Raw genomic sequence first — 23,864 nt, forward strand, 5'->3', positions numbered from 1 at the left:
ACTGTTCTGGGGGAGAAAGAGAGCAACAGATAAAGGTGGCTCGCAGATGTGTGCAGTAGTGGTTAGGGTTCTGGACTCCTGATTGGAGGGCCGTGGGTTCAGATCCTAGGTGGGGAAACTGCTGCTGTACCTTTACCTAAATTTCTCCAGTAAAAATCCAACTGTGTAAATGGGTACCAGAATTTGTAATTAAAATAACTAATTGTAAGTTGCTTTGGAAAAAAGAGCCAAACAAATAAATACATTTTAATAGTAATGTATTGTCAGCTTGCACCGTGTACATCTGTTCTTCGAAAACTTTAAATAACTTTGACTCTGTTGAATGGATTTGCATTACATTTTGTATGCATAGCCTTGTGTGTGAAACATTAGTTTCACAGTCAGTTTTAGGTGATAGTCGGCTAAAAAGTGCTCAAAAAACCCCATTGTTTATAGTACATCTTCTAAAATAGTATCTTTATACTGTTCTAAACAACATGCCACCTGGACTTGAAGCTCTTTAATTGGTCGTAACATTCCTAAGAATTGTGTAAATTAAGTATCATGCTATCCTGCACCCCACCAGTTCAGCCTTGTTATTAAAATATTATTAGTTTAGCAGATATATGTCATGACTTTGTACTCTGTACAGTTTGTAACAGACATTGCCAGGTTAATCTTGGGTTTCAGCAAAATAGCAACTATGTAGCATAGATGGGCAGGGAGAAGGACACACAGATCCCTACAACTGTTACTAAATATCATTGATAGATTAATGGATGGCTTCCAGAACTACACTGCCGCCCAACTGAAACAGCTTGCTTCACAATCATCACACTGCGATTAGTAGCCGCTGCAGAAACTGACTGTCACTTTTCTATTTGACAAGTCGACTGTTCAAATCTGCCCCTAATGCTGCTTCTGTGCCTTCTCAGTTTAACTAGTTCAGTAACGTTAACTGTTTCATTGCCCCTTCACAAACACTGCTGCAATTTGCACTCTGGAGTAGAAATATTAATAAATACGGCCTGTTCTATTTATTATTATTATTATTATTATTATTTGTTTATTTAGCAGACACCTTTATCCAAGGCGACTTACAGAAACTAGGGTGTGTGAACTATGCATCAGCTGCAGAGTCACTTACAATTACGTCTCACCCGAAAGACGGAGCACAAGGAGGTTAAGTGACTTGCTCAGGGTCACACAATGAGTCAGTGGCTGAGGTGGGATTTGAACCGGGGACCTCCTGGTTTTCTTTAACCACTGGACCACACAGCCTCCTACCAGTTTTTATTTTATTTTTTATTTACAGAACCATACAGAGTTTTCAAATTGCTTCCCCCGTGGCGTATAGAGAATATACCGAGTTAAATGTGGAAAACAAACCTTTAAAAGTATTCCTACCTTTCATTAGCACAAAAATTACCTGAAAGTAAAAGTTAGTTATAACCAAATTGAATGCAAAATTGAATACAAGACATCTGCAGGATTGAAATGTATGACAAAAGTTTGGTGAAGATTGGTGCACAACAAACGTAATTAACATGTTCACTGATTTGACTAACAGACAGACAAAATCAATGCATCAGGATCATCCTTATCTGAATAATAAAACAGACTTAAGCAAAATGAAGGGCCCTTGTTTGAATGATGTTCTGTTAAATGGTAAAAATCACTGAAGATGTTCCTTAAAGACGTGTTTCTTATCATTTTAATACAAACAGAAGTCTATCTGAGCTGGCAGATTGTTACAGTGGAACCCTGGTCAAGCTTAAAGGCAGGGTAGAGGGGCTCAGTGAATGTGGTTTGGAACCTGTGTAGAAGTGTCATGATGTTGTCAGGAGAAACTCTATAGAATGACAGTGTGCCAGCAGGGTAGTCTAGGTACACTCCTATTCTAGGGGAGTGTTGGGCTGATATCTCAGTGTCACTGTGATTGTGCCAGGCAGTGTAACTACAGCCAGAGCAATTCAGAGTCCAGGAATTGACATTGCACCCAAGGCCACTTGATAAACCCCACCCTAGCTTGTCAATCCCTTTATATGCAACACCTATAACAACCCAATCTCCACTCCATTCAATCTCCCAGTAGCAGCGAGTCCCTGACAGACCCTCTGTGCACAGCACTTGGGGAACAGACTGGAATCTCTGTGGGTGATGAGGGTATGGCTGTTTCTCTTTATGCCATTCCACCTTTCTGTTCTCTTCAGACAGCCACAGGTTTCTGTTTACTGTGTTGGGGTCCAGGGTGAGCTGACAGGAATCTGGTGTAGAGAAGAGGATGTTTAGAGAGGCAGACCACCATGACGTTTACATCCACAGTATTGTGTTGTAGCGGTTATTTCCTAGCTCGGGCACCAGGTAGGTATGGTAAACATAGCATACGACTTTACATTTTCTGAGCTACAGTTTAGAGAGCAAAAAAAGCTGTTTAGCAATGTTGCAGAAAAACCTTGTAGAAGTGTTAAAGGGGAGTAAAGACAAGAAACAGTAAGAAAAATTATAAAATTGCAATATGTAATAAATAGATAGATGCATAAAATGCAGTGCCAAATAGTCAAATCACTTTACTTTTTGGGCACAGAAAAGACAAATACAGGGCAGCAGTGTGGAGTAGTGGTTAGGGCTCTGGACTCTTGACCAGAGGGGTTGTGGGTTCAATACCTGGTGGGGGACACTCAGGGACACTGCTGCTGTACCCTTGAGAAAGGTACTTTACCTAGATTGCTCCAGTAAAAACCCAACTGTATACATGTGTAATTGTATGTAAAAAAATGTGATATCTTGTAACAATTGTAAGTTGTCCTGGATAAGGGCGTCTGCTAAGAAATAAATAATAAAATGGAGTGATAAATACAAAATGTAATTATTAGATCAATAAATAATGACATCAAACTAGTTTGTTCTTCATAAAATCCACATTCAATAATGGCATTTATAACTACCAATTCTGTTATCATTATCCCATATAATTATCACTCTTCAAAAGTTCCCAATAAAGGGTGCTAGTGCATTTTGTTTATAATGCCAAAAGTGTAAAACATTTAACACTCATTTAAGTACCCAATTATTTAGGTCAATATCACTTAAACAAATAGTTGGATTCCAAATTTGCAAGTCAATTAAGTAAAGACAAATATGCAATAGCACCCCTTTAAACAGCCTGTGCACAGCTATTGATAAGTAATATAATAAAAAACAAACCAATAAACAAGAATATATATATATATATATATATATATATATATATATATATATATATATATATATATATATATATAATAAAATAAAGAGAGAGAGAGAGAGAGAGAGATAGGAGAACTAGCAATTTACAGTAGCCTGCGGTAAGCCAGACTGAAAATTGCTTATTATTTACAATATTTAGGAATATATAGGCTATGTGTAATTCGTTATTTCAAAATGTAATCATCAACAATTTTATAGATTACATTATAACTGCAAGTTAATGATGACCCGCACCCTACCCGAAATTTATTTAAATTTACCTAACTAAAACCGCCCGACCCGCAGGTGCAGTAAACCCGCTGGACCTGAAGCATTGTCCAGCCACACAGACTGTCATCCTACCCAAACACTACAGTGGCATCTGTGAGTTAATATTATTATTATTATTTAGTCTTAGCTGATGCTTTCATCTAAAGCAACTTACAGAGTGAACTACGTAGAATCTGTGACTTGCTCAGTGTCACACACAGTGAGTCAGTGGCTGGAATTGAACCTGGAACCTACTGGCAACAAGCCCCTTTCTTTAACCACTGAACCTCCAAGCCTCTTTTCAAGGATAAACAAGTCATGAACCAATAAGTAAACACATGTGTAATAATAATAACAACTGCACGTTCTCAGAAAACAAACAAAATTAAACATAAAAAAAGGAATTTATTGAAATTTTATTAATATTATTTTTCATGCTTTTTTTTAATCAAAATCAGGCCCAATGCATGGAAAATACACACCACTCAATAATAATAATAAGTGCAAAGAGTACTGTCCACCCCAGATCAGATACACAATAATCTGTCATAAAATGAAGGGGAAAGGAGGTTATTCGAAGGGGGAAATATAAACAATAGTCTGAGACCCTACTTATCCTGAACAGCTTTAGTCCAATTAATACAGGCTGCAGTCCTGTAGACAAGTTCATCTTCTATAGCGATTTACTCTTTTCCGTGCACAGGTTTGCCGTCTTCTCATAAACACAGTCCTTTTAAAACAATACCCTCTGCTTTCCTGAGCGTTCTCAATCTCCCCTTTTTCACACCCCGTTTTTCCACGGATTTCACGTATCCACAGACCCTTTATCTTCAACGCCCGTGGATAAACGGGGAACAACTGTTTGTTCGTTCTCTCACCGAAAACAACAATTGTTCCAAACGTAATTTACAAGCAAAGCTCAAACGGAAAAAAACTTCAAAGTTTTCAAACCCGGCCGGTGGCCGCTGAAGACAGACCCCCTATATGCCATCTGTCTGTGACATGTGCTTCCACATTCGGAACATAATACCCTCGGGAAACAAGTACGTTGAAGCTGGAACTTTGAACTGCCATCCAGACACTGCTAGTACATGTTGCACATGGACACCGCCATCTTATTTTGTGTAGCAGGTGGATATTGCAGGATATTGCAGTCATGTGACTGATGTGAGGCAACTACAATACAGTAGACCTGGTGGCTGCTGAGACTTTTGAACACCTCTGAGAATTAAATAGGTATTTTGTTAAAAAATTGAAAGTTAAATTATGCAGCTGATTTGTTTGCGTTTATTGCAGATATGTTTAATAAACATTCTTTTGGTTTGCATTACTATTTTCTGCACCAATGCACAAGGATTAATGAGGCTCAACTGTATTTCTTTAGTTATTGTATAGCTAATTTACTTTTATTTATCCATTTATTACTTTGACTATTATTGTTTTTTTTTTGTTTTTTTTTATGCCTTTATAAAAAGTACCGTGCAATACACCGGCACACAGATAACATCAATAATTCAAGCTAAATATCCTTAGCATTGAGAAAGGCGTACAGTGATAGGCAGACAGATGCCTCTATATATCCTAAGATACCCTCAATAACTTGTGGTAAAGAATAATCTATGTATGTTTCACTCAATTGTGTAGGTGCCGATTCTGTAGTATGTAAAGATGGTTGGACATGCAGAAAGACACATCTTCATATCAACAGGGTCTGATAACCTCAATAAGTTGGATAAGCCTCACTATAATTACTATTGGATATGTAATTATAGATGTATTTTCCATTTGTAACAGGGTGAGGTGCCCTGTTTATTGATTTGTTTATTTATTTTTGGATTGGGGTCTCCCCCTCCGCCCCTGTGCAGATTGTTTTGTGTTTGTTTATTTTTATGTCTGCGAAGCGCCGTGTGTTTTGTTATTGTTTTGTTTAAATGACGGCGTAGCAGTTTGTTATTATTTAGTAACGTGGATGGGAAGCCCCATCCACATGGTATTTAAAAAAAAAAAACTCGTGCAGAAGGTGGCCATGTTATAAAAAGGCTGCAACTCTCCAGCCTTTTTATAACAGGTCGAGGAGCAGACGCTCACAAGCCAGCAGGTACCCTGGAGGGAGGAGACACGTCGCAGCACTGCACTGGGGTAACACTGCATCACTGCACTACACTGGCACGGAGAGCGAAGCATGTACCGTGCTAGATCGCTGCCCCATTTTACCTTTTGTTTATTGGATCTATTTTTGTGTTGGCGTTTTCAACCACACTTAGCCTAATAAACGGCATCCCCAGTGGATTACAAACACACCTGTCTGGACCTCACTCCTTCATCCACTCACCATCCTTGCCACAGAGCCTGTGGCAAAGTGGCGGATTGTGTACAGGTGCAGGGGTGATGCATACAGTGAACATACAGTGAGGTTTAATCTGGTTTGCAATAGTGCAGTTTATGTTTGTATCCAGGTCTGGTGACCAACAACAATAATAATAAACAATAATGGGTTTGCAGACCCAAACAATAACAATAACCCAACACGTATCCACCCCACAATTGTATACACACGGTCACCAGTCCTGGGTGAGTGCAGTAGTGCTCGTGGTGATACAGATTATTTGTGACAGTTGTGCAGTGGTGTTCCGGAGAATCCAAAGCCAGGGAATCTCTCACTGTCATCAAAGGACACAGCATGCCTGAATAAGCAATACAGGGCCACAGAGGTGACCCTCAAGAAAGCGTACTCAGCCGGTGGCTTCCTAGCACGCTTGGGCTGCAACAGTGTCCTGGTAGCCCACCAGGCACATGTCTTACACTCCTCTGCTGGCTGTGGTTTATCACATCAGCAGACAGAGGAATTACTCTATGCAACAGGGTTACTCCTGATAATTCAGTCATGGCCCTCCTCCCTTCCGGGGCGAGGTCCATACATTGGTAACGACCCCCCTCAGAGTAACCAGCGGATCTCCTCTATGCATTCCCAATGATCACGCTGCTCCCTCTGTGACTGGAACAGGTCAGGCAGGATCAGGCCAGGGTCCTTTTAGTAGACCTTTATCGGCCCAAGAAAGTCTGGTTGCCTCTCTGATGCAGCTCCTAAACGGTCAACCATAGGAATTGCCGAATCCCGGCGACCTGCTCAGTCAGAGCCTGCAGCTCAGTCTGGCCTGAACGGCTCATTGAGCCACCTTAGCTTGTCTAACTGGGTCATTTAAACCCTATAGAATGCCAGGGCAGCTTCCACTTGTCCCAGTGCGGCTGCAAGTGGGGCGTGTTTCAAACGTGGTGTTTGTTGCGGGATGAGTCCCCACGACCTGTCCAATGGCAGTCTTAATGCAATTTGTGCAGGACCTGCTGGACGAAGGGAAATCCCCCTTCTACGTTGAAGGTCCATCTGGCAGCTGTTCAGGAGTTCAAGTTTTGTAATAACTTATGTTCTCAGGTACAAAAAATGCATATCAATATTGCATTCTGATTTTCTTGGCCTGCTAAACTCCACTTATGCCGACAAGGCTATATAAACATGGGAGTTCAGCTTGCTTCAGTTTGATCTTTACTTCAGTACAGGAGGCTGAGGCTTTCTATAAAGGTGAAGCTGTCCCATACCTGGATGCCAGTGACACCTTCAACTTAAACACCGCTACATGGGGCTATATTTGTTTTTTTTAAATTATGTTCAGTTGGGATCTATGGGTTTTAATTAAGTCCTGGTTTCAATGACTAACGAATGGTTTGCCTGGCTGTGTCAATTTGATGGCTTTTATCTGATAACGTTTGATTAATAAAAATAGCTAGGTCTACAAATGTAAGAAATTCTTGGTTAAACTATTATATTATTCCTCTAAAAATGTACCTTTACTTATACTCATGACATCATTACCATTGTTGACATTTCAAAAAGTTTCCTGAATATCGGACTCCGAGGCTGTTACCTTTGCAAGCCTGACTGGATGTCTCTGGTTCAGCCTGGAGCTCTGCAGAGTCATCCTGTCTCTGCTCTTGCTCTGAGCTGCTGTCTGATACTGGAGGGAGAGGGAGGGAGAGCTAGACAAGCCTTCTGACTCTGTGTGTATCAGTCACTTAGAAAGTTCACATTTGTTCTACATTGCTCTGATAGTATTTAAATCAGTCAAACCCAGGCAAACAGGTCCAAATAAAGTATAGAGTAATAAGTGTTTGCTAGCTGTTCTTAACCTCACTTACTGTTTGGATGTGGTAGTGACAATGAGCTTCTGCGTCTCACCTTCTTGCTTTTTGGTATGTCATCATCATCCTGTTTTGCTGGGAAAAAAGACAATTCTTCACCAATACACTGAATACAGATACATTGGGGCAGTTTACAAGCAAAAACTGAAAAGCATGACAACAGATCTCTCGCACTTTTATGGTCATGACAGTTCTGCTTCCACGTTTACATGAGAGATTATTTTAGAGGGAGAATTTAGTCGTCCAAATGCAAACAACCTCATTAATAATAAAATAATGGGATGGTTTATTTAAAAATCACCAAACACACTGAAAAGAGATGCTGCGCGATAAAGGATTTCGTTCAAATAATGCATAGGGGTTTACATGAGGCTTTACGTGCTAGGCAGAGATGAAGAGAAGGTTACCCCCCATTTGTCTAGAAATAGTTGTTCTAAAATGGTAGAAGTATCATGTGTACAAAAACCGACAGCACTCACCAATTCCCATTACTGCTTTTCTTATGCTTCTTAGGCTACTGATGTCCTTTCACACACCCATATATATTAGTCTTAGCCAACTGCTTAACTGTTAATGTGCTAAACAAAAGTATTATACGTTATATAATCACAAATATGCGTTAATGTGGAACAAATATATTAAAAACAACTCATGATGTTTTGGTTTCAAACACAGGTACTTTGTTGAAATATTAAAATTAATTATGCAGAAAATGTGGAAACTTACACAAACACTGTTAATATAATAAATACATAATTTGTGTGTATTTGCTAATTAGTTATAAGGGTATATAAAATCATAGGCCTATTTATAACATAGTTGCGACAAAAATGGATGGATGGAGAAGACACAGACAAACACTGGCTAGAGTAAGTCTTGTGTGGGAAGAACTCCTTCAGTCCCATGCAATGGGTTTGCAGGAAAGGAATTGTGCATCAGTTTCTTTCTTATCTAGAGCTTTCTTTCCAGCATACACCCTCATCCACTTTGTCCCTATGTACAGACCTATTTGTGCATCGGCAGGAAAGACGGAGGAGGTTGTGCTTCACGAGTCTTTCTCTGACAAACAATGGATTTAAACATTGGAACTTGTACGGGTGGACATGGAGCCATCACCAATACATGTCCGTACACCTGTGCCACTGCAGAAGCGAGTGGGTATTGCTCTGTACAAACTTCTCGAACCGCTGATTCAGCAGAAATGCGCACAGCAGAACGGGTGACCACCTCAGCGGGAGCTGGGGTAGGCACCTGCAGTTCTCTTGTTATTGTGAAATTCTGTGATTTTTGAGATGCTCCTGGATCAGCAGCTACAGCTACAGGTTTGAGCACTCTAGCTTCTGTGGTTGGCGAGATACAGCCATTTTCATTCATGTCGAGTTAGCTTGAGTCGAATATCAAACGAATATCAAACGTCAAGCTAACTTTACCGCAATTACCATATTGTATTGATGGGGCTGGTATTTCACAGGACGTCTGGGAGGATGAGGATTCCAGCAAATGGTCCGATGCCACTGTCACTGGCCGGTCACCCATTAACTGGTGCATTTCCTCCCAGAACCGAAATTGGCCCCTCAAGCTTTGACCGCAGGACTGCAGGCGTTTTTTCTCCTGCAGGTACAGATATTTCAGTTTCTTGAATTGATCTCGTACCTGCAGGAGCGTTCCATTTATAAGTTCAGTTAGAGCACCGGTAATACTGGTGAAAATGGTGGCATTTCTTTGGCGAGGTCGATCCAGTTCATCCATAACCCCCAGGTCCGCAATAATTTGGAGGAGGAACGAGTTTCCTCATCCGTCCAGCGGACCTGGTGTTGCTGCTGTCAGAAGGGGTGGAAGCTTGAAACATCCTGCGGGAAAAAAAGCTACATTATTCGTAGTATTATTATTATGATAATAATACTGGTCATAACGATCTAGTAGTTCTCATGCATCGTTCATAATACACTGAAATGAATAAATAATGGTATAAATCAACATCTCTATATGCAATTTATATATAATTTAGCCGCGACCCTCATCAGGAGAAGCGGTGTGGCAGAGCAGGGCTCTGCCCTTGGAAATACTGGCAGGGATGGGGTTAAATTCTCCTCCTTGCCCAGGTTGATTGCGTCAGGTGGGGGCAATCAAGTATCCAATTATTCAATGATCACCCAGCCACTTGGCATAAAAGGAGGCCTCAGTTTCCCCATAGGGAGAGAGTTCCAGAAGGAGGAGAGTAGCTGAAGAAGCAAGAGTGGTTTTCTGTGTGTGCTGTTTTTTTGTTCATGTTTTGCAATCCAGTGAAGGTAACGCCCAGCCTGGAAGCCTTATTTTTGTAAGTTTTGTTTTTGTGCTTATTGTCTGTGTGTTTGAAACCTTTTTGTTTGGCCCTCGTGCCGGTTTATTTTGTATTTTTATGTATTAAAAGCGTTATTTTTTAACTTTTCACGTTGTCTCTGAGTGTCAACCTCTGTCATCCTGTCACAAGCGGATTGATAATAATGGATGGATGGATGGATATTTAACTGATTTGTATTAGTAAGACTGGGATAAGGAAAATCTTACTTATGCTACAGAGGAGGACAGAAAGACCATATCCCAGTGAAGAGCGTTCTTTTTACATAGGGGAAGTGGAGGAGGTATCGTGTTATTTCATGAAAGTCTATCGTTAAGTATTTTGCACGACTGTGGAGTTTGTTGCTATGGGACTGATTAGGCCAATTAGCGCGCACTTTACCGTGCTTTACCAAAGTGTAATGACACTTGAGTCACACAGTTTTTTGCCGTGCACTTTTGGAACGAGCACAATCGTGCATCATTTGCGCGTGACACGTCAGGAATGCACTATAGTAGTACGATTAAAACTTGCATGTAATTACCGCCATTAATGCACAAAAGCTGTGTGTGACTTCCCTCGCTCCTTGATTATCTGTTCATCACCAATTTAGAACCATCATGTTACCATTCTCTCTGGGTTCTGTTTACTTCAGCACTCTCTAACTACTGAGCTACTAGGAAATCTTTCACTTCTATTTCATTTTACCAGGTTACTTTACATACTTATTATTCATAAAAAAACTCAACTGGTAGATGTTCCATTTATATTGCACTGAAATTCTGGAATGACCTGCCCATTGCTACTTTTTTAAGTGTTTTCTTATTTATTTTTTATAATATATTGGCAAATGTTTGTATTTTAAGTGCTTTGTGGAGGCCCCAGGTAAAGGGCTATACGTATAAAATTTGATTTAAGAACAGCTTGCTTCACATCTGAATGGAATGCTTGTAGGTACAGCAGTGAAAAACATGGGTGCGAATTTCAGAAGATCCATGCCCCCCGTTCTGCTTCATGCCACATAAGAGAAAACATCTTTACTTTCAACTTTATAAACTGTTAGGTTGTAGGAGCTGAGCTTGCAAAAAGAGTGCAAAATTCTTTTTTTTTTTTTTTTTAAATTTAGAATATCCTGTAACAGGGGGAGACCTGTACTGACTCTCCTGATGTATTCAAAGTGCTGCAGGAAGAGGGCAGCAGCCCGTCAATATTCACCTGTCAGTCATGGCAGTGACATGGAGAGTGGGTGTGCAGGCTTTCCTTCTCTCTGAATGGCTGAGAGGCGGGTCTTGGGGGGGGGGGGGGATTGCTGGCCCTATAAAATAACATTCTGCTGTTCCCTCAGGTCTGCCCTTCTGAAAAGACGTGCAGACACTCTGGTCCAGAAGCGAGACACAGCCGGGGAGGAAAACCCCAAAAGAAAAGAGAACAAAATAAAGAAACCAGTGTTAGCGGGGAAAACCGTGGGCAGACCCCATCATTATTTGTTTTAGCAGTCTGAGGGAGCGGCGAGGGTAGGACGGAGACCCGGACCATGCGGGTAGCGACAGTCGGGGTGAAGCTGCCGAGTGCAGCACCTTTTATTTGTAGTTTTTGATTAACTGTGTTTTTTATTTTCTTTTTCCTCCTTTTGCTTATTCTTTTGTTTGAGCACCTGCGAGTGCGCCTGCACTGACAAACGGTACCGCGTCTGGTATCTCTATGGCTCTGCATATCATCGCTGATAGGCATACCACAGACAACAGTGCCCTCTGTGGGCCAAAAAGTGAAACTGCACCACCATTAATAAAACTGGGCACCTGTGCGGTGTTTCAAGTTCACTCGTGTCTCCCTTGTGTCAGTGAATTAACCACCACCCTTCCACAGTACCAGATTCTTTTTGTCCAATTTTTTTTATCCAAATTTAGTGTCCAATTAGATTTTTTCCTCAAAGCGGCGATTTCCCCAGACAGCTCAGCAGACCCGAGCAGGTTCAGTGGGCATCCTCTGATCCCAGGACCAAGCAAGCTTTGTTTTTCATTCAGGAACTCAAGAGCAGATGTGAGCGGGCTACCAGCCTCTGGAGGACCGAGGCCAGCCCTGCATGTGTCTGCCCTCAGCTCACTGAGCACCTGGCCAGCAGCGGTCAATCAGGAGATGTAGTTTCCTCCAGTTTTCCCTCCCTGCCCACAGCAGTATCATGGCCCATGTGACGCTCCCTCCAGTGTCCCACGCAAAGGCCAGCCTCTTTCAACATCCAGATTTCAAACCTGTGCTGTGACTCACCCTGCTCACCATGCTGCAGTGCTTTTACCAGGTGAACCACTCTGGGACCCCACAAAATTCATCTTTGTGATTACAGTGCTCATTGTCTGAGAGGTTTTGGTATCATTCACAAAATTTGCAAGCATCCTTGTTAGGCATATGGATGGCTAGATTATATTCAGTGCTAAACACGTATCTCGATACATTTTCACATTTTTCTTTGTAAAGTTCACACACCCTTTTAACATGTAAAGTTGTTTCAGGTACTACCTCTGCCTGTTACTATCTTTTCTACTATTATGTGATTCCATTTTATGAAATGAATTGAGGTGTTTTCTTATTTTGTCCTTTTTGTCTCCTGAAATTGTGCTCCATGGATAATGTTTATCTTTTTGCATCACTGTTACTAATTTGTGTACCACTTGAACTGGTAAGAGCACACCTGGAGATTATACAGAGATGTCAATGGTCTTAAGAAAAAAGTCATTTAATTTTCTTCCCCTCCAGAGCGAGCTACTTTGAATATTTGATTTACCCTTTGTCGTGGACCATTTCTTTTCCCCTTTAAAAGCATGATTGCAGCTTCCTTGCCGGTACCCTGACATCCCTTGTGTTTACATAACTCTGCCATTTCTCTGTCCTTGTTTATCCTTTTCACAGTTTTCTGTGTTTCACTGTCTCCTATGTCCTCTTTCCTGGTTTAATTAAAAAACATGGGTGCGAATTTCAGAAGATCCATGCCCCCCGTTCTGCTTCATGCCACATAAGAGAAAACATCTTTACTTTCAACTTTATAAACTGTTAGGTTGTAGGAGCTGAGCTTGCAAAAAGAGTGCAAAATTCTTTTTTTTTTTTTTTTTAAATTTAGAATATCCTGTAACAGGGGGAGACCTGTACTGACTCTCCTGATGTATTCAAAGTGCTGCAGGAAGAGGGCAGCAGCCCGTCAATATTCACCTGTCAGTCATGGCAGTGACATGGAGAGTGGGTGTGCAGGCTTTCCTTCTCTCTGAATGGCTGAGAGGCGGGTCTTGGGGGGGGGGGGGGGGGGGGATTGCTGGCCCTATAAAATAACATTCTGCTGTTCCCTCAGGTCTGCCCTTCTGAAAAGACGTGCAGACACTCTGGTCCAGAAGCGAGACACAGCCGGGGAGGAAAACCCCAAAAGAAAAGAGAACAAAATAAAGAAACCAGTGTTAGCGGGGAAAACCGTGGGCAGACCCCATCAGTATTTGTTTTAGCAGTCTGAGGGAGCGGCGAGGGTAGGACGGAGACCCGGACCATGCGGGTAGCGACAGTCGGGGTGAAGCTGCCGAGTGCAGCACCTTTTATTTGTAGTTTTTGATTAACTGTGTTTTTTATTTTCTTTTTCCTCCTTTTGCTTATTCTTTTGTTTGAGCACCTGCGAGTGCGCCTGCACTGACAAACGGTACCGCGTCTGGTATCTCTATGGCTCTGCATATCATCGCTGATAGGCATACCACAGACAACAGTGCCCTCTGTGGGCCAAAAAGTGAAACTGCACCACCATTAATAAAACTGGGCACCTGTGCGGTGTTTCAAGTTCACTCGTGTCTCCCTTGTGTCAGTGAATTAACCACCACCCTTCCACAGTACCAGATTCTTTTTGTCCAATTTTTTTTATCCAAATTTAGTGTCCAATTAGATTTTTTCCTCAAAGCGGCGATTTCCCCAGACAGCTCAGCAGACCCGAGCAGGTTCAGTGGGCATCCTCTGATCCCAGGACCAAGCAAGCTTTGTTTTTCATTCAGGAACTCAAGAGCAGATGTGAGCGGGCTACCAGCCTCTGGAGGACCGAGGCCAGCCCTGCATGTGTCTGCCCTCAGCTCACTGAGCACCTGGCCAGCAGCGGTCAATCAGGAGATGTAGTTTCCTCCAGTTTTCCCTCCCTGCCCACAGCAGTATCATGGCCCATGTGACGCTCCCTCCAGTGTCCCACGCAAAGGCCAGCCTCTTTCAACATCCAGATTTCAAACCTGTGCTGTGACTCACCCTGCTCACCATGCTGCAGTGCTTTTACCAGGTGAACCACTCTGGGACCCCACAAAATTCATCTTTGTGATTACAGTGCTCATTGTCTGAGAGGTTTTGGTATCATTCACAAAATTTGCAAGCATCCTTGTTAGGCATATGGATGGCTAGATTATATTCAGTGCTAAACACGTATCTCGATACATTTTCACATTTTTCTTTGTAAAGTTCACACACCCTTTTAACATGTAAAGTTGTTTCAGGTACTACCTCTGCCTGTTACTATCTTTTCTACTATTATGTGATTCCATTTTATGAAATGAATTGAGGTGTTTTCTTATTTTGTCCTTTTTGTCTCCTGAAATTGTGCTCCATGGATAATGTTTATCTTTTTGCATCACTGTTACTAATTTGTGTACCACTTGAACTGGTAAGAGCACACCTGGAGATTATACAGAGATGTCAATGGTCTTAAGAAAAAAGTCATTTAATTTTCTTCCCCTCCAGAGCGAGCTACTTTGAATATTTGATTTACCCTTTGTCGTGGACCATTTCTTTTCCCCTTTAAAAGCATGATTGCAGCTTCCTTGCCGGTACCCTGACATCCCTTGTGTTTACATAACTCTGCCATTTCTCTGTCCTTGTTTATCCTTTTCACAGTTTTCTGTGTTTCACTGTCTCCTATGTCCTCTTTCCTGGTTTAATGGAAGGTTATCTTTTCTGCCCTAGATGGTACCTCCATTAGATGAATCCTGGACTAAAGGCAGAACAAAAATGGTATAAATATGGTAACATGGGCTCCCAAGTGCCGCATCCAGTAAAGACGCTCTGCGTGGAGTGCAGGATGCGTTCTATATCCTGGACGTTGCCGGTTTAAGTCCAGGCTATTCCACAGTAGACCTTGGATGGCAGCTCCCAGGGGGCAGTGCCCAATTAGCACAGCGTCGTCCGGGGGGAGGGAGGGTTTAGGTCGGCCAGGGTGTCCTCGGCTCATCGCGCTCCAGCGACTCCTGTAGTCTGGCCGGGCGCCTGCAGGCTTGCCTGTAAGATGCCCAAGAGCTGCGTTGTCCTCCAACGCTGTAGCTCTTGGGTGGCTGCATGGTGAATCCACAGTGTGAAAAAAAGCGGTTGGTTGATGGCACACGCTTCGGAGGACGTGTGTTTGTCTTCGCCCTCCTGAGTCACCGCAGGGGTAGTAGCGGTGAGCTGAGACTAAAAATAATTGGACATATCAAATTGGGAGAAAATAATACAAATAATTGGCAAAGACTACATTTTTAATTCTAAAAATTAAATAAATAAATAAATAAAAATGGTAACATTACGGTTGTTATCACTATACAGAGACCTACAACCTTCCACACTGCAGCCCAGCAATCTAACCACTGAGCTACTCAAACCCACTGCCTTCCACACTGCAGCCCAGCACTGTAACCACTGAACTACTCAAACCCACTGCCTTCCACACTGCAGCCCAGCACTATAAACACTGAGCTACTCAAACACTGCCTTCCACACTGCAGAACAGCACTATAATCACTGAACTACTCAAACCCACTGCCTTCCACACTGCAGAACAGCACTATAACCACTGAGCTACTCAAACCCACTGCCTTCCACACTGCAGCCCAGCACTGTAACCACTGAGCTACTCAAACCCACTGCCTTCCACACTGCAGCCCAGCACTGTAACCACTGAGCTACTCAAACCCACTGCCTTCCACACTGCAGCCCAGCACTGTAACCACTGAGCTACTCAAACCCAGCACTGTAACCTCCATGCATTACACAGTGCTTGCTGTTTATAATATTTTTATTCAGCTATTTTTAATTTACAGTACACATTCTCTCGCTTTTATTCCAAAAGTGAAACAGAAACACCTCAGATGAAAGTATATTGAACTGTCCCTCATAAAACTATGATTATATATATATATATACAGACGTGCTCAAATTTGTTGGAACCTCTCCACAAAAAACGAAGAATGCACAATTTTCTCTGAAATAACTTGAAACTGACAAAAGTAATTGGCATCCACCATTGTTTATTCCATATTTAATAGAAATCAGACTTTGCTTTTGATTTTCTTTCAACATAATATTGTAAATAATAAAACAAATGAAAATGGCATGGACAAAAATGATGGGACCGCTAACCTAATATTTTGTTGCACAACCTTTAGCAGCAATCACTGCAATCAAACGTTTTCTGTAGCTCTCAATGAGACTTCTGCACCTGTTAACAGGTAGTTTGGTCAACTCTTCCTGAGCAAACTGCTCCAGCTGTTTCAGGTTTGATGGGTGCCTTCTCCAGACTGCAAGTTTCAGCTCTTTCCATAGATGTTCGATAGGATTCAGATCAGGACTCATAGAAGGCCACTTCAGAATAGTCCAATGTTTTGTTCTTATCCATTCTTGGGTGCTCTTAGCTGTGTGTTTTGGGTCATTATCTTGTTGGAGGACCCATGACCTGCGACTGAGACATAGCTTTCTGACACTGGGCAGTACGTTTCGCTTCAGAATGCCTTGATAGTCTTGAGATTTCATTGTGCCCTGCACAGATTCAAGGCACCCTGTGCCAGGCGCAGCAAAGCAGCCCCAAAATATAACCAAGCCTCCTCCATGTTTCACTGTAGGTATGGTGTTCTTTTCTTTGAAAGCTTCATTTTTTCGTCTGTGAACATAGAGCTGATGTGACTTGCCAAAAAGCTCCAGTTTTGACTCATCTGTCCAAAGGACATTCTCCCAGAAGGATTGTGGCCTGTCAATATGCATTTTAGCAAATTCCAGTCTGGCTTTTTATGTTTTTCTTTCAAAAGTGGAGTCCTCCTGGGTCTTCTTCCATGGAGCCCACTTTCGCTCAAAAAGCGACGGATGGTGCGATCAGAAACTGACGTACCTTCACCTTGGAGTTCAGCTTGTATCTCTTTGGCAGTTATCCTTGGTTCTTTTTCTACCATTCGCACTATCCTTCTGTTCAATCTGGGGTCGATTTTCCTCTTGCGGCCGCGCCCAGGGAGGTTGGCTACAGTTCCATGGACCTTAAACTTCTTAATAATATTTGCAACTGTTGTCACAGGAACATCAAGCTGCTTGGAGATGGTCTTGTAGCCTTTACCTTTACCATGCTTGTCTATTATTTTCTTTCTGATCTCCTCAGACAACTCTCTCCTTTGCTTTCTCTGGTCCATGTTCAGTGTGGTGCACACAATGATACCAAACAGCACAGTGACTACTTTTCTCCATTTAAATAGGCTGAATGACCGATTACAAGATTGGAGACATGTGTGATACTATTTAAAGAAACTAATTAGTTTGAAATATCACTATAATCCAATTATTTATTATCTTTTCTAAGGGGTACCAACAAATGTGTCCAGGCCATTTTAGAATATCTTTGCAGAATAAACAATAATTCATCTCTTTTCACAGCATCTTTGCTTTATTCTATGACATACCAAAGACATGCAAGTATACATGATAAAATAGCTTTTAATTTCATCACTTTTCAGGAGGAATGAAGCATTATTTCAATGAGCTGTAAGGGTACCAACAAATTTGAGCACGTCTGTATATATATATATATATATATATATATATATATATATATATATATATATGTACAGTTTTACAACGTTTTTACCATGGCTATACAGTACTATGCATTTCCAATACTTTATCAACAGCTGTAATTTATATAGTGCCTTATGTTTAGCCTGGTTTGCCATGTTTCTTGATACACTTTACCATTCCTCTCTATTTAATTTTGTTTTACATTGCTTAACTACTGTATGCTTTATCATGCTTTCACAATGCTTTATTACACTGTGCTATGCTTTTACTATGGCAAACTTTTATAAGAGGTCCACCGAAATCAATTCAATAAACATTGAACCAACTACCAATACAGCATTTAAAGAATAGAAGCATTCAGAACAGGTGTTTAATGACAGGCATTCGCTGTAGTGAATATGAAAATGAAAGCAAACTTGTCATGTCAGTTCTACTTCTATTACCACTGTCATGTAGGCTGTTTATTATACAGAAGAGTAAGTTACTATACTGAAAAAAATTAAAAATACTCACAGGGATCCATCTGCGAGCCACTTGTATCTGTGTCTCTCTTTCTCCCCCAGAACAGTAATTGCTGGAGAGACACCCACACCCAGCTCAACAGGGAGTCTTGGAATGAGACAGAGCAGGTTTGTGCAGCTCTCACAGGACAGAGATTGGCTGCTCTTGTTTAAGGAAGAGTGGAAATCTACTCTTGCATACTATTCATACAATACTTTATTGCTAGAGAACAGCTTATCAGATTGTGATGAGCTTCTGGGCATTCTGGGCGTGTTTAAATACCATATTTCTCATGCGGGTAGGACTCGTTGACTACGAGTGCCTTTTTTGTGGAATAAAAAAAAAGATACATTAGCGAGTAATTAAACATTTTCTTCGCGCATACGCAGTTTATTTTTTCATAACTCTGAAAATACACCTAATCACTTCGGTCAACTGGAATAGAACGTTGGGTAGAACACCCCCTAAGCCCCCAACCCTTCACAGAGTGATCACAAACAATCACTAGTAAAGCTACGCAGTACTTTTCTTCAATAAATACTCCATTACAAACCAAGGGTTGTATTAAAACAAAACAATATATATATATATATATATATATATATATATATATATATATATATATATATATATATATATATAACATAAGAACATAAGAAAGTTTACAAACGAAAGTAGGCCATTCAGCCCATCTTGCTTGTTTGGTTGTTAGTAGCTTATTGATCCCAGAATCTCATCAAGCAGCTTCTTGAAGGATCCCAGGGTGTCAGCTTCAACAACATTACTGGGGAGTTGGTTCCAGACCCTCACAATTCTCTGTGTAAAAAGTGCCTCCTATTTTCTGTTCTGAATGCCCCTTTATCTAATCTCAATTTGTGACCCCTGGTCCTTGTTTCTTTTTTCAGGTCAAAAAAATCCCCTGGGTCGACATTGTCTATTGAATGTTTGAATCAGATCGCCGCGTAGTCTTCTTTGTTCAAGATTGAATAGATTCAATTCTTTTAGCCTGTCTGCATCCGACATGCCTTTTAAACCCGGGATAATTCTGGTTGGAAAATTACCTATATGGTAACAATATCCTGGGAGACAGCCAGCATGGTTTTAGGAAAGGGAGATCATGTCTAACTAACCTACTTGACTTTTTTGAGGATGCAACATTGAAAATGGATAACTGCAAAGCATACAATATGGTCTATTTAGATTTCCAGAAAGCTTTTGACAAAGTCCCGCATAAAAGATTAATTCTCAAACTGAACGCAGTAGGGATTCAAGGAAATGCATGCACATGGATTAGGGAGTGGTTAACAGGTGGAAAACAGAAAGTACTGATTAGAGGAGAAACCTCAAAATGGAGGGGGGTAACCAGTGGTATATTAGATTCTGGTATAGTAAGCAAACTTGTTAAATTTGCAGACAACACAAAAATAGGAGGAGTGGCAAACACTGTTGAAGCAGCAAAGGTCATTCAAAATGATCTAGACAGCATTCAGAATTGGGCAGACACATGGCAAATGAAATTTAAGAGAGAAAAGTGTAAAGTATTGCATGCGGGCATGTAACAGGGAGAGACCTGTGCTGACTCTTCTGACGTGTTCATAGTGCTGTAGGGAGAGGGCAGCAGCTCGTCAATATCCGCCTGTCAGTCATGGCAGTGACACGGAGAGGTGGGAGAGTGGGTGTGCAGACTTTCCTGCTCTCTGAGTGGCTGGGAGGCGGGTCTTGGTGGAATTGCTGACCCTATAAGTTTCATTCTGCTGTTCCCTCAGGTCTGCCCACGGAGACGTAGACGGCGTGCGGAAGCGCTGGTGAAAAATCCGCCGGGACGAAAAAAAATCCCAGCCAGACAGACAACTAAATAATAAAAGAAAGAAACAAAAAGAATTAGCGGTAGCGGGGAAAAACTCTTGGGCAGCCCCGATAGAGTGTTTAGCAGGCTGAGGGAGCCGCTAGTGTAGGACGGAGACCCGGGCCGTGCGGGTAGCGACGGTTGGGGTGAAGCTGCCGAGCGCAGCATTTTTTATTTTGTAGTTTTGTTTACTGTGTTTTGTTTTCCCTCTTCCTTTTGCCTTTTGATTAGTGTTTTTGTTTGAACTTCTGTACCCTGTACCACTCTGGTATAGTTGTGGCTCTGTCGCTACCATAGCTGGTATGGCAGGCCACAGACAACAGTGCCCTCTGCGGGCGGAACCAGAATCAGTTTCTAATAAAACTGGGCACCTGTGCGGTGTTTTCAGCCTCATTTTTCTGTGTCCTGTGTCAGTGAATTACCCACCACCCTTGTACACGTGGTGTCAGAAGTCGGATTCACTGGCACTGCCCCCTTCAAGCAGTGCACACCAGTATGGATGCTTCCCAGTTTGCGGAGATGATGAATCTCCTGCGCCAGACCCTGATGGCAGCGGTGCAAGGGGCGGCTAGACCGGCGGGACCTGACCCCCGGTTGATGAGACCCACCAAGATGACGGCAGAGGATCGACCCGAAGCCTACCTGGAGGTGTTCGAGGCGCTGGCGACCTCTGCCGGGTGGGATCAGGCCCAATGGGCCAGTTACCTCTTGCCCCAGTTAACGGGGGAGGCACAAGCAGCAGCGAGGACGCTGTCTCCCGACCGGATGATGGACTACCCCACGCTAAAAGCTACCATCCTGAATCGCGTGGGGGCCACACCGGAGGGCTATCGGAGGAAGTTTCGGGATGAGCGCTTCCCGCCCGAGGAGCACCCTAGAACCATAGCGCATCGCTTGAACGAGTATGCCATGGGGTGGTTGAGGCCGGATGCGACCACGAAAGCCAGGCTGGTGGAGGTGATTGTGGTGGAGCGCTTTCTGGAGTGTCTAGCTCCGGAACCACGGCTGTGGGTACAGCGGCAGGCACCCACCACCCTGGATCAGGCGGTCGCGCTGGCAGAGCAGTACCGGGCAGCCGAACCAACGCCAGCCAGGCTGCCGGGGAGAAGCACTACGGCATCATCCGCCCCACCGGCCCCGGATAGGGCGAAGGGACTTGGGGGAAGGGGTGTACAAGGTTTTGGACGGGGGGGGACTGTGCGAGCTCCCATCCCGGGGACCGGGGCAGCGTGGGGTTCCCCGGGGGCTGCTGCGGGGTCGGACCGGGGTCTCGCACGGCTTCCTTACCGTCGAGCCCCTTTGATGGCTCCGGTGTTTCCACCTCTTGCCAAGGCTCCAGGGCGAGAAACTAGCCCACTGCGGTGTTGGACGTGCCGGGTAAGCATGTTCAATTACCTCAGTCACTTCAGCAGACGGGTTTTGTTATTCCTGTGACAGTGGATGGTACAAAAACCCAGGCTCTCCTGGATTCAGGGTGTGGTCAGTCCCTAATACAGGATAGCCTAATCTCACTGGGGCATAAACGGTTATTGGGACAGGTGCATATTAAATGTATTCATGGGGATGTACGCTCCTACCCTAAGATAAGTGTGAATATAACGATTGGCCAGCAGGGGACGCAGGTGCATGTAGGATTATGTCCTCGATTGCCAGTACCAGTAGTTCTGGGGCGGGACTGTGGGCAGCTTAAGGATTGGTTAGCTGCTCTGACAGCCCCGCCCACCCTATTGGCTAAGAAGGAGGAAGTAATTGGAGAGATCTTCCCCTTCTGTGACCCGAATTGGTTTTGCCATAGATTTAGACCCCGAAAAACTAAACGGGAGCGTCGGGCCGCTAAGAATGAGGGCTGGCGATGGAAGGAGTCCGAGAGGTTTCAGGTGGGGGCGGTTGGCGACGAGTCGGGGGGGGGAGGCTGCAGAGCCGGCACAGGGGTCTGGCTCGGTCGCCTCCGCTCCGGACCGACCCGACCCAGAGCTGGAAGCCATGGGAGCTGATTTTTTAGCTCGTTCCCGTGACTTCCGACTCGAGCAAGGGCGTGACGACGTGCTGGGCAGGCTCTTTGACCAGGCAGCGGTGGTTAATGGTCGGGTGGTCGAGCCCAGACGCGCCGCCACGTACCCTCACTTTGAAATTAATCGAGACCCAGACGGGGGAGGTGCGTCATCAGTTGCTCATTCCTCAACCCTTTAAGGAGGATTTGCTGCAGCTTGCTCACGCTATTCCCCTGTCTGGTCACTTAGGTAGGGACAAAACCAAAGCGAGGCTTGTGACACGGTTCTATTGGCTGGGGTTGGATGGTGACGTCCGACGGTTTTGTGAACGGTGTGGGGAGTGTCAGAAAGCTAGCCCTAGAGCCGTCCCACGAGCACCACTGGTGCCGTTGCCCCTAGTGGAAGCTCCGTTTGAGCGTATTGGGATGGACATAGTCGGGCCATTGGAAAGGAGTGCGGCGGGATACACACACCTGTTGGTCATTTTGGATTACGCGACGCATTATCCAGAGGCTATACCCCTCCGATCTATGTCCGCTAAGTCTGTTGCCAACGAGCTCGTGAAGGTTTTCTCCCGGGTGGGGATCCCCAGGGAGATACTGACCGACCAAGGCACCAACTTTATGTCCCGGCTAATCCGCGGGACATGTAAACTTTTGGGAATTGAGACCATTAGGACCTCGGTGTTTCATCCTCAGACCGATGGTCTTGTGGAGCGCTTTAATAAGACCCTTAAGAGCATGTTGCGTAGATTTATTAGCAGTGATGTGCGTTACTGGGACCAGCTGATTCCTCCCCTTCTCTTTGCGATCAGAGAGGTACCCCAGGCTTCCACGGGATTTTCGCCATTCGAGCTGCTGTATGGGCGAAGACCCTGGGGTGTGCTCGATCTGGTCAGAGAGATGTGGGAGGAACAGCAGGATAATTCGACTAATGCAGTCCGGTATGTGTTGGACCTGCGCAAACGTCTGGAGTCTGTTGGAAAATTGGCGCAGGATAATTTGCAGCAGGCACAACACAGACAGGAGACCCAATACAATAGAGGAGCCCGGTTGTGCACATTTCAGCCGGGGGATAAAATGCTTCTATTATTACCCAGTTCTGAGTCAAAACTCCTGGCTAAGTGGCAAGGACCTTTTGAGGTTACACGCCGGATTGGGGCGGTAGATTATGAGATCTGCCAGCCGGAGCGACGGAGAGAAAAACACATTTATCATGTTAACCTCTTGAAGCCCTGGCTGCAACCGGAGACATTGGTAGTGGCGCAGGCAGATGACGTCACCGACCTGGGGCCTGATCTTTCTGTGTTGGCGAAAACAGGGTCGGTACAGATTGCAGAGAATCTGACACCAACACAGAAATGTCAGGCTCGGGCGCTGGTGACGGAATTTCCTGATGTGTTTTCTCCAGTCCCGGGGCAGACTCGAGTAGCCCATCATCACATTGAAGTTGAGCCGGGGACGCTAGTTCGCCAGAGGCCATACTGTGAACCTGAACGTAAAAGACAGGTAATAAAAACGGAAATTGATGAAATGCTGAGACTGGCGGTAATAGAAGAGTCCCAAAGTGACTGGAATAGTCCAATTGTTTTAGTGGATAAGCCGGACGGGTCAACTCGATTTTGCATTGACTTCAGGCGAGTTAATGAGAAATCGAAGTTTGACGCTTATCCCATGCCCCGGGTAGATGAATTGCTGGAGCGTCTGGGCACGGCTCATTTTATGACGAC

At 43.6% G+C, this 23,864-nt stretch overlaps 1 protein-coding gene across 4 annotated transcripts; it reads right to left on the minus strand.

The window, feature by feature from the left end:
* Window positions 1-240: 240 nt before the first annotated feature.
* LOC117429280 (tripartite motif-containing protein 16-like) lies at window positions 241-18,451 on the minus strand. Of its 4 annotated transcripts, XM_034048618.3 has the most exons (4): window positions 18,311-18,451; window positions 7,669-7,746; window positions 7,398-7,487; window positions 241-2,246 (listed from the first exon to the last, which is right to left on the minus strand). In XM_034048618.3, the coding sequence occupies exons 1-4, from the start codon at window positions 18,318-18,320 to the stop codon at window positions 1,711-1,713; spliced, it is 714 nt and encodes a 237-aa protein (XP_033904509.1). In that variant the 5' UTR covers window positions 18,321-18,451; the 3' UTR covers window positions 241-1,710. The 4 variants fall into 4 exon arrangements, 2 of the variants coding, with proteins under 2 accessions (XP_033904509.1, XP_058854354.1); XM_058998371.1 differs by lacking the exon at window positions 7,398-7,487; XR_009308400.1 differs by having other exon boundaries at window positions 2,231-2,246; window positions 7,398-9,521; window positions 18,311-18,411.
* Between the last annotated feature and the right edge of the window lie 5,413 nt (window positions 18,452-23,864).

This window comes from Acipenser ruthenus, chromosome 24, assembly GCF_902713425.1.
Source record: "Acipenser ruthenus chromosome 24, fAciRut3.2 maternal haplotype, whole genome shotgun sequence".
Lineage (NCBI taxonomy): Eukaryota > Metazoa > Chordata > Actinopteri > Acipenseriformes > Acipenseridae > Acipenser > Acipenser ruthenus.

What these genes read in the sequence shown, in the direction of transcription:
- LOC117429280 (XM_034048618.3), bottom strand. An exon ending in GTCACTACCACATCCAAACA is followed by an intron (nt 7,488 to 7,668) that starts GTAAGTGAGGTT and finishes CTCTCCCTCCAG; the next exon opens with TATCAGACAGCAGCTCAGAG. An exon ending in ATCCAGTCAGGCTTGCAAAG is followed by an intron (nt 2,247 to 7,397) that starts GTAACAGCCTCG and finishes TCTCTACACCAG; the next exon opens with ATTCCTGTCAGCTCACCCTG.